At 36.2% G+C, this 10,758-nt stretch overlaps 1 protein-coding gene and 1 long non-coding RNA gene across 3 annotated transcripts in view; both read right to left on the bottom strand.

Moving 5' to 3' along the window:
* LOC107635257 (ras-related protein RABD2a) lies at nt 1,129-4,175 on the bottom strand. 2 transcript variants are annotated; one of them, XM_016338674.2, is made up of 8 exons: nt 3,937-4,175; nt 3,141-3,213; nt 2,565-2,612; nt 2,435-2,482; nt 2,269-2,340; nt 2,032-2,187; nt 1,814-1,917; nt 1,129-1,474 (listed from the first exon to the last, which is right to left on the bottom strand). In XM_016338674.2, the coding sequence occupies exons 1-8, from the start codon at nt 3,948-3,950 to the stop codon at nt 1,381-1,383; spliced, it is 609 nt and encodes a 202-aa protein (XP_016194160.1). In that variant the 5' UTR covers nt 3,951-4,175; the 3' UTR covers nt 1,129-1,380. The 2 variants fall into 2 exon arrangements, with proteins under 2 accessions (XP_016194160.1, XP_016194161.1); XM_016338675.2 differs by having other exon boundaries at nt 2,565-2,617; nt 3,937-4,165.
* Nucleotides 4,602-10,758, bottom strand: part of LOC110271320 — a 9,279-nt gene continuing 3,122 nt past the window's right edge. The window contains exon 2 of the long non-coding RNA XR_002361942.1: nt 4,602-10,225. This is a non-coding gene — a long non-coding RNA (uncharacterized LOC110271320). The remainder of the gene's footprint in view (nt 10,226-10,758) is intronic.

Below are 10,758 nucleotides of genomic sequence, written 5' to 3'. Positions count from 1 at the left end.
CAAAGTATTATATCCCCATCATTGGTCAAACCCTAGTTCCTAGACATAGAATTCTTTCTCTGAACTAGATACTAGATCATATTTCAAAATTATAAAACCTTTGACATCATGGTTTTGCTCCATCACACCCCAATATTCTTTTAATTCACATCCTTCTCTATAAGTATTATATCCCCATCATTGGTCAAACCCTAGTTCCTAGACATAGAATTCTTTCTCTGTAGAAAAAACTAGATCATATTTCAAAATTATAAAACCTTTGACATCATGGTTTTGCTCCATCACACCCCAATATTCTTTTAATTCACATTGAAAATCCTTCTCTAAGAACCCAATCCGAAGTTCATTAAAAACCAAATTAAACAATGTCCTTATGAATTAAACAATGTTTATCTTACTAAGTTGGCTATATGAATTAAACAATGCTCTTATATTTTTATGTTCTGTCATGTATCATGTATAATAATTTCTATTATTTCAAGATATTTTTTGGCAACTTCATACTTAAACTAGTTTTATTTGAACCAATTTAACTTGAAAGTTACTTCACTTTTAAATTTTAATCAGATGAAAAAAATTCGTTCTATTTTAATTATGCCATCTAGATTTTTCAAATGCTCGTCGTCCCTTAATTGTTAAGAGTTCGAACTTTATCTTGGACATTGAAAATTTTTAAAACCCCAGATCAGTTGTTCTACCTATCGAGGTGCATTGTGCTTATAATTTATAAAACCAGCATAAGATTAGTCACGATGCTCGATGATAGAAATCTTGGTTGCCAACCAAACTAGATTTTTCTTGGCGAATACCCCTGCCTTTTGACATTTTACTAGAAATAAAATAAAATATTTAAGAAAGTGATACAATTCGAAATCTATTTTGAAGCATTGTCAATATAAAATATTGTTGTGATAATAATGATGAAATAATTTGAAGATTGAAACAGATACCATTTCGTAATTCATGTTTAACCTGGCACATTTAAGTCATCCAGTAAACACATGTTCAACTATTTGTATTAGCACAACATTTTGTTTCTTCTGTTTTGTTGTATGGCTAAGTCACATTCGGCTCATTAAAGGAACAAGGAGGATCATAAGAAAAATAAAATGGATTGTAACCTTAAACTTGAATTGAAGTAGACATGAGCAGTAATAGATTTAGCATTAATGAATAGTAGAATACTTTGCACAAACCATATCATTTTCAAGTATATTTAAAGAATTGGATCATCTAGGTCAATTCCAAACCACAAACGAATTCTGAAATTGGTCCACTATTAAGAAAAATTAGAAAGAAAGGGAAAAAATCTTACAAACAATACAATGGAGGGTGAGAAGCAGAGAAAATGAAATGGATCTAAATAACCCCTTTTTGTAGTTAGGATGAGCAGCAACCACTGCTCTGCTGAACTGGCTGTCCTCTGATCTGCACTGTTGGAGGCCTTGCATTGTTTGCAGGTTGGCTTGCCATTCTACGTTCAAACGAAAAAGTTGCCGTAAGACGATGAGGTACGAAGTAGTCATAGATGATAGATCAATCAATGGATTATTCGAAAAGAAAGGGTTATACATAGACATCCAATGTTATATTGCCACCTCGGCAAGCGTCGATTGTATGGCAATATAGTTTCACATTGTCAATGCATTGGCATTAAATAGGTCAAGAAGTGAAATAGTAGTACAAAATGGCATCTGTAATTGACTTTTCCCAGATATCAAAACTGACTCTTTGGAAGCAGCTACATCAAAATAAACTATGGTTCTGTGATTTTCTTCGATATCTATGGTTAAAATAAAAAGGAAAAGGGTACCTGGTCTTGATGGAAGCAGACATGGCCATGAATGCCTGTTCAACATTTGTAGCATCTTTTGCACTTGTTTCCATGAAAGGAATGCCTATTTCATCTGCGAATGCCTTTTAAAGAAAAAAGAAAGAAAAGGATTGGGGTAAGGGAGGATGAACAGGCTTGAAACTGTTAACAAAATATGAAAATGAAAAAAAATTCAGAAGGGTATGAAAAATCTATACTTTGGCTGTTTCATATGACACAGCTCTGTTTGATGTCAGATCACACTTGTTGCCAACCAAAAGTTTGTTAACATTATCACTGGCGTAACGGTCGATTTCGCTGAGCCACTGCTTCACATTGTTGAAGCTCTCTTCGTCTGTCACATCATAAACAATCTGCAAGCCGAACTAATCATTGAAGATGGAAATGGGAAAAATCTAGTTTTAAAAGTTTATGCTAAGAAAGTCATCACCCACAATGATGCCATGTGCCCCGCGATAGTAGCTACTGGTAATTGTCCTGAATCGTTCTTGCCCAGCTGTGTCCCACTGTATATAAAATCAGATCACAAAACAAAGTAAGGCCTAGAAACATGAAATAATATTAGCATATAAAAGAATTAAAACAAGGAACTTTACGTACAATTTGGAGTTTAATGGTTTTTCCATCCTGCTCAACAGTACGTATTTTCTACACAAAATAACTTGAAATGATCAGTACAGACAGCTCTTTAATTGGTCCGAACCTAAAAAAATCACAAAGCGGTACTCACAAAATCAACTCCAATGGTGCTTATGTAGCTCTCAATGTATGAATCATCCTGTACCGTAACATAAAAGTTATCATAAGTTAATGATCTAACTTACTACGTTAAGCAATAATTTACAATCAACAAGAGCCAAGAACAACCAACAAGCACTGAAATATACCAAATGTACATTCTCATATATTGTATAATATATAATAAGACACAAATGATAAACCCGCCACCGATACCATTCCAAAACATAGAATATATTGGTACACATTGGGAGAGAAAAGTAATATGATTCTATGAGAAAATACTAATCCGCCAATCCATTATTCAATATATTTCCCCCACACTCTAAGGAACCCTTTAACATGAGTAAAATCACAAATATTTCAACCAGAGCAGAATACTTAAGCGAGTGGACTATTTTTATATTGATAAAAGAATTAACTCTCGAAAAAAGGTGGAAAAACATGTTAAAATGCACATAAGAAGAATATGAAGGAAAAAAAAAAGGAAACATCGCTACACTATTAGATATAGAAGTTTGTAGTAGTCAATAATAATAACTAGCATAAAAATCAGCAGAAAGCTTACGGCAAATCTCAGAAGAAGACATGATTTTCCAACACCCGAGTCTCCAATAAGAAGGAGCTTGAACAGATAATCACTGCATAAGATAACCACAAAATCATTAACTTTCATGCTCCATAATGGATCAGCCTCATATACATACATACATCAATTCTCACAGATCCATAGAATCTTTTTGTAGAAGCCAGCACCTTCTATCTTCTTATGGTTTGATGATCAAGATGGTAGATCTCAAGGCCACATAGACCTCCAAAATCCAAATCCAAATCCCATACTTTGTGGGAGTTTAACTCCCACAACAATAGAAAAATTGCTTTTGAACTAAGATTCAGATCATGAATCAGGTAATATTTTTTAAATCCAATTGGACATTATTATTTCGAAGATCGAGTATTTGAGTCATCATCACAATCGTAGCAACAAAAATAGGACAATACATGCTCAAAATCATTGTTTGAAATCAACAAGGAACAAGATCAGGGTGCGCGCAGAAGAAGCTCCAAAATCAATCACGGGAGCTCAAAATCACGGCTTCCTCTCTAAATCCCGTAATTGAAAAACAGTTTCTTTCAATTTCAAAAACAATTTATTTAAAAAATCAATTGGATCAAAATTCATGAAAAGTGAAAACCATTCAATCTAGGGTTACATCCGAACACACCGACACCAACCCATAAGAACGAATCAAGCTAAAACCCAAAACACCCTTTCGAAGAAAGGATCGAAAAACCAAAGAAGACACGAACTTCTCTTAAATCGAATCTGATTGCAAAACAAAGAGACAAATAGAGGAACCTACTATTCGGGATTCATTTCCGGGTAAAAGCGAATTCACGAATCGGAGGGTGGTGACCGGAGATTAAGCTTCCGGTGATGGTGCGGCGGCGGTGCTTATCCACGAAAAGCGTCAGAAAAAGAATAACGGAAAGCAGAAAGTCTTCGATTCTTGGTTGTTTGTGTTATGAGTTAGTTTTGGTTGCTTCTTTCGCTTTTGTTTGTTGCTTTGATTTGAATGAATAAAACGCGTGGAGGAATACCAGAACGTGAAGTAAACGGTGACGTATTTGTAAAATTCTACGTTTAACTTTGAACTTATCTTTCTAATAAAATTTAAAAGACCGAAGATGAAATTGCCAATCATAGATTGTTTAATTATTTAATAATTTACACTTATTAACGAAATCTCATTTTCATAACGTATTGATATTGAATTATTGATGGCTGGAGGTGGGAACTTGATATGGACCGTGTGGTAGATTTTAACTCCATTGACCTTTGACCCTTTGGAACGTCTAATAAGTAGTTAGAAGACGAATTAAATATAGTATTTTCGTTATGCATTCTAGAAGAATTTAAGCACTATCTTTCGCAAACACTCCTAGGTGTTATTAATTATATAGATAAAACCATAAAAGTTCAAGTAAAAAAAAAAAATCATAAAAGTTTCTTTTTTTTTGGGTTTGATAAGGATTGTTCGTATGAATGTAGAAGTTAATCCTTTTTTTTTTTTTATTAAGAAGGAGCTACAGGCCTAAAAGCAAAAACTAACTAGGAATTCACAACTCTAACAAATATCATCTGTCTTTTGTCAGCTTCAATCGTTGGCACTAGAAAGGAAGGGGGGGGAGGCGAGATAAATTGGTGGAGACCCGCCAGAAGATTATGGGCATGCTTAGCTAGGATATCGGCACTGAAATTGACTTTCTTTGAGACGTGGTTCACTCGGCAGTCACCCAGATTTGCTTAGAGCTCTTTAATTGCACGGATGAGGGAGGTGCTGTCATGGAGGTCTGTAGATGTATGCTACAACAGATTTACTGCAAAGGTAGAATCCGTCTCTACCTGTACCTTCTCCATTCCTATATCAATTACAATTTTAAGACCTGTGTAGATTGCCCATAGCTTGCATTAGTGATGGTTACCTTTTCAATATTCATCATGAATCCAGCCATAACTAGGCCGTTTGAATCTTTGAGAATGCCGTCACATGAGCCAGAATTTGAAGTTTGGAGGACCGAGCCATCAATATTAAGTTTGCACCAGCTAGCTTTCAGTGGCTTTTAACCAATTAGGATCGAATTTGTCACTCTGAGGGTTATGATACTTCTCTCTGTAAGTTCTAAAACTTTCTTATAATTCCTGGCCACCCTTTTAATTTATGGGATTACTCTTTGAAAAGGAATGTTATCTTGATTGAAAATTAATTCATTTCTCTTTCACCGAATGGTATTGCAAGAAGTAAGAAAGAAGGTGGGCCATGAAGTCTCACAGCTAGTGCGACTTGGACAGGTTATCGTGGAGCCAGTCTTGGAGATTCTAGCTGAAGAAAGGGTCCTGCAGGTTTCTGTTTGAGTTGCTCATCCAGACTTCTTGGGCATACGGGTAGTCCCTCAGCACATGGAACAAACTCTCTTCAATATTCAGGCATCTTGGACAGCATCCATTATCGATAAGCCCTAAAACTCTTATTTTTGAATTAGTTAGAAGTGCGTTATGGCTTAAGAGCCAAGCAAAAGTTCTCAGTCTTGGAAGAATCCTGATTTTTCAGCAAATTCTATAAATCTGGTCTAGATCCCTATCTTCAACATAGTAGCTTTTGTAAGCTGATTTGATAGAAAAACTGCCCTGAGGTTCTAGTAGCCATCCTAAGGAATTAGGTCCGAGGGAATGGTTGAGTGCTTTCAAAGTACGAATCATATCTATAACCTCCTCTGGGAGCAGTTGAGCTAACCTCTCCCAATCCCAACATCCTTCCACCGTAGAATTGGTTGCTAAATCCTCGTCAGCTCTGTCTTTCCCGATCTGTTCCAGCGATAACTCACTCAGCTATGATATTCTAGGAATCTAGCGATCTTTCCAAAATCTAATGCTCTTTCCATTTTCAATCCTCCAGATTAAATTGCTTTGAAATTGATCCCAAATTTTAACAATACCTTTCCAAGCATTAGAACACTTCGCTCCTTTAGCAACCTTTGGAATAAAACTGTCCCCGCAACCAAACTTCGCCTTCATTACTCTCACCCAGAGAGCTTGATCATTATGCACCAACCCCTAAGCCAATTTCATGAGAAAAAGGTTGTTGAATTCTTGTGCCTTTTGCAATCTTAGCCCTTCTAACTCCTTTGGCTAGCAAATGGTATCCCAATTCAAAAGATGAATCTTCTTGTTCTCCATATTAGATCCCCAAAAAAAATCTCTGCACATTTTATCAATTTTATTACAAACCTCCTTAGGCATCTTCATCATCTGCATAGTATAGCTCCGAATAGTAGTCAAAACCGCTTGAACAATGGTGCATTTTCTGGCAAGAGAAAGGGTTTTCATGTTCTAACTCAACAATTTGGCCCGCATCTTATCTAGAATTGGTTGAAAATGGTGTTTTTCGCACTTCTCATGGATGAGCGGTATGCCGAAGTACTTTCCTAAGTTGCTGGTTGGCGGAATACCGAGATCTTTGTTGAGCTCCTCTCTTCTATTGTGATTAACATGCTTGGAGAAAAAGATGTAGAATTTGCTGGCGCTGACTTTCTGACCAGAAGCTTTACAAAAGGTCTCTAGCGCTTCCTTTATGACTCGAACCTGCTCCTTGTTTGCTTCCGCGAAAAGAATGAGATCATCTGCAAAACAAAGATGAGGACCATTCCTAGTCAACTTAATAGGTTTCTATTTTTTTGCTCTATTAAGGAGTTAATTAGTTGAGAGAGTCTTTCGATACATAAGAGAAAGAAAATAAGGGGATAAGGGGTCCCCCTGTCTAATGCCTCTTGTTGGGTTGAAAGTCTCTGATGGAGATCTATTCCAAAGCAAACTCATAGTGGGGGAGGAGATGCAGAAGTGAATAACATTCAAAATATTTCCGGGATGCCAATATCTTTGAGGGTGTCAATGATAAAGTTCTAATTAAGACGGTTATAGGCCTTCTCGAAGTCTATTTCGACTGCCATGAGCCCTTTACCGCTAGCTCTCGTCCTCGTAGTATTGACCGCCTCCTGTGCTACTAGAATGTTATCTGCACTAATTCTTCTTGGGATGAAGCTGGCCTGGGTGTTAGAAACAATGTACCCCAAGTGCGGTTTTATTCTTTCTGTAATAAATTTAGTAATAATTTTGTAGCAGATGTTACAGAGACTGATTGGTTTGAACTGTGTAAAGTTTTTAAGTGAGAGAATTTTAGGAATGATAGATATTAAGGTTTGGTTTGCTCTAGCTATATTCTCAGGATTTCTAATGATCATATGCACCCAATTCACCACTAAATCAGTTATAATGTCCCAGGAATGCTGGAAAAATTTTGCTGGTAGTCCATCTCTTCCTGGCACCTTCCAACTACCCATATTGAACACAACATGTTTAACTTCCTCATGGGTGATATGTCTGCTCAAGTGGTTTAAGTCAGCCTCAGCTAGCCCAGGCAACTTACCTGTGACAGGAAAATCAGGTAAAAATAAATCATAGCTATTAGGAGCATATAAAGATTTGAAAAAGGATACTCCAAGCTCCTTTAGCTCTTCCACATCCTCAATCCATTCGTCATCGTTGTTTTTTAGTGCAGTAACATAGTTCTTTCGTCTCCTTCCATTAGCTTTCTGATGAAAGTATTTAGAGTTTTTGTCCCCCTAAATTAATGATTTTACATTTAGCCATTTGCATCCAATGGCTTTCTTCTTGTACCATAATCATTTTATATTCCCTCCAAATGTCCTTTTGAAGTTTTTCCAAAAACGAATTATTATTAAAGGAAAGATGAATGTTTTTTTATGAGATCACCTTGTTTGCACCAGTTACTCCTCACCAAATTATTGTAACCCTCATGGAGCAGCCAGGGTGCGAGTAGCTTGAAAGGTCTCTCTCTCTCCTGTTTTCCACAAGGGTGTCAAAATCTAGGAGTATAGGTAGATGGCCAGACTTCAATTTAGGTAGATGTTTCACCCCAACGGATGGAAATAAAATATTGAACTCCAAATTGTATAAGAATCTATCAAGCATGCATTTAATCTAATTTCTTTGCCAACTGAATGGCGGGCCAAAAAAGCCTAAATTGTTTAGACCATAGTTAAGCATGCATTCTTGAAATCTGTTTGAGTCTTGCGATAAATTAAAACTGCCCCCAGTTTCCTCAAGAGAAATGATAGAATTTAAATTCCCACCAAGACACCACAGCGCTTGATTAGTTGCTGCTATATTTTCTAGCTCCCTCCACAAGGTACTTCGCGTTCCAATTTGGGGGCTGTCGTAAATACATGTGCAATGCTAGATCTGAATATTATTATTTTTAATCTTTAGGTGAATAAACTGTCTCTGGACATTAACAGGCTCAATCTGTTAATCCTTTCTGTTCCAAAGATACCAAATCCCTCCCGAGAAGCCCTTTGCATTGCTAATGCACAAAGACTCAAACCCTAATTTGTGGATGATCCCTCTACTTTGGTTCCTAAGACATAGGTTTCAAGAAGGATACACAATTTCAGATTGTAATGATAAGTTAAGTCTCTAATCATAATGGAAAATCCTTTAGAGGAAACCCCTCTACAATTCCAAGCTAATATATTCATAATAACCATTAATAAATAAAGACGTAGAAAAAACTCCCTGAAGAAATGTCAGGAATCTAGGCCTCAATCAGCTTGTCATTAGTGGCCTGTGCCACCTCTTCTATGCTTCGGATATACTCTTCTCCCCTCTGTTGTTCTTGTCCCTCCATTGGGACATCTTTTTCTGCTTTGGTGCTGGATTCTCCTGGATCTGGAGGGCTTTTGGCTTCAGTATTGTTAAGATACTCTTTATTCCCACCTCCCATGATAGTTGAGATGAGGTTTCTGGTAGTATGATCTAAATGGCCTCCCATTAAAACAGGTTGCATACAGTTAGCACTTGCAACTTGTTTAGTAAGATATGAGAATTGTCTCCAATACTCCTAGTGTCTCTCTTCTTTATCTTTTTGGTTGTCTTGTACCTTCTGGTTATTCTTCTGGTTTTCTTGGAAAAAGTTATGGCTGTCCTGATTTGTATGGAAGCTCTTAATGCTTTTCTGGTTATGGTTGGGTTGTTTTACATGTTTAGAGAGTGTTGGAATTTTCTTACTAATGGCAATATTCTTTCCTTTCATGATGGGAATGGGGTTTTGTGTTTCTGTTGGCTTTTCTGGTTGTGAGGGTTACTTCCATTTTTATTAGTCTGTTTGGTAACACTTTTTTCGCTAGTTCTTGCTATTTGGGTGTCCTTCCAAGCTTCCGACGTCTCTACAGGAGCAGTACCGGGTTATTTTCTTCCTTTTCTTGATTACCTTCCTGAATTTCTTCTGCAAGGATATGAAACCTTGATGTTTGTATACTTTCTTTTTTAACCTTTTCAAAAGGATCTGATTTTGGTTTGTTTCTTCTTTGGTTTTTCTTAACTATCATCCATGGTCCAAATGGGTTGCCTCCTTGATCTTCCTTGATTTATTTCTGATTGGTTTTCTAATTTTGTGAAGCTTGCCTATTTTGTTGCATCCCTCCTAAAACGGTTGGTGTGCTTTCCTGATTTGCCTCTATTAAATCTTCTTTCCTTTTTTGAATACTTTATTAATTTTTTAGGTTCTGATTAGTCTCTTTACCGTTGTTGCTCTCATCTCCACCGAGCTTTCTGCCTTCTGTCCGATCCGTGGCGGTGTTGGTGGTGGTTCTGGTCATCGTTTTGCTACACTGTTCGATTATTCTATGCCCATATTTGCCATATAGTTGAAATAAATTTGGTGTAATCTCTCATAAACAATGTTAAAATCTTTGCTAATAGCTGTGAAGGATGGAACAATCTTCTTTCTCAGGTCAATTTCTACATAAATTCTAGCAAATTTACTGTGAGAGTGTATAAACGTGAGCTCGTCCACTTTTAGCATTGTGCTAAGCGTCTTTCCAACTTTTCCGAGGAAGAAATTGTTATATAATTCAACTAGAAGATTTGGGATTCTGATCCATACAGCAACTTTCTGCACATCCGTTTCTTGTGGTAAGAAAAGCGGGCTCTACCTCTGCATCAATAGATAATGATCTGCTATCATCCAAGGCCCTTCAAATAGTACATGCGCATAATCATCCTGATCTGTGAATCTAACCAGAAAAAATTTTTCAGCCAAATCTGACTCTTATGGTTCCTTTTTTCAGACTGTTTCAATTATTTTAAAATTGGAATATCTTATTTGTTGAAAAAATGTAATTTTTTTGCAACACTTGGTTCTTCGCCATTCAATCTTTCCTATTAATAACTTGTGTCTCTTGCTTGAAAATTTGATATTATAGTAATTATATTTTAGTAATTATATTTATTTCTATCTTTATGTTTATTTTGAACTAAATAGAATATTGAGACATAACTCAGTCTTGTACATTTTACACCAAATACAATATAAAAATTTAATTTAGTTTTAGTCTTCTAATTTCTATCTCTCAGTCTCAATCTCCTTCCAAACACAATCTTAGGTAGTATTTGTTTCCAGAGATTAGAACTGAGACTAGAGAATTGGAATTTAACATTGTGTTTAGTGCTCAGAGAACAAAACTAAAATTTCAATCTTATAACACAAAATTTTAGTCTCTCAATACTTTCAAAAAAGTGGAGAATAGAAAAAGCTGAAATTTTTGGG

The sequence above is a fragment of the Arachis ipaensis genome, chromosome B04 (genome assembly GCF_000816755.2).
Source record: "Arachis ipaensis cultivar K30076 chromosome B04, Araip1.1, whole genome shotgun sequence".
In the NCBI taxonomy this organism is placed as follows: domain Eukaryota; kingdom Viridiplantae; phylum Streptophyta; class Magnoliopsida; order Fabales; family Fabaceae; genus Arachis; species Arachis ipaensis.
The sequence above is the reverse complement of the archived record's forward strand: the minus strand, read 5'-3'. Positions and strand labels throughout refer to the sequence as shown.

Coding starts and splice junctions, on each gene's coding strand:
- LOC107635257 (XM_016338674.2), bottom strand. Junction 2,613..3,140: donor GTCTTCTTCTGAGATTTGCC/GTAAGCTTTCTG, acceptor GTTACGGTACAG/GATGATTCATACATTGAGAG. Junction 2,483..2,564: donor GCACCATTGGAGTTGATTTT/GTGAGTACCGCT, acceptor TATTTTGTGTAG/AAAATACGTACTGTTGAGCA.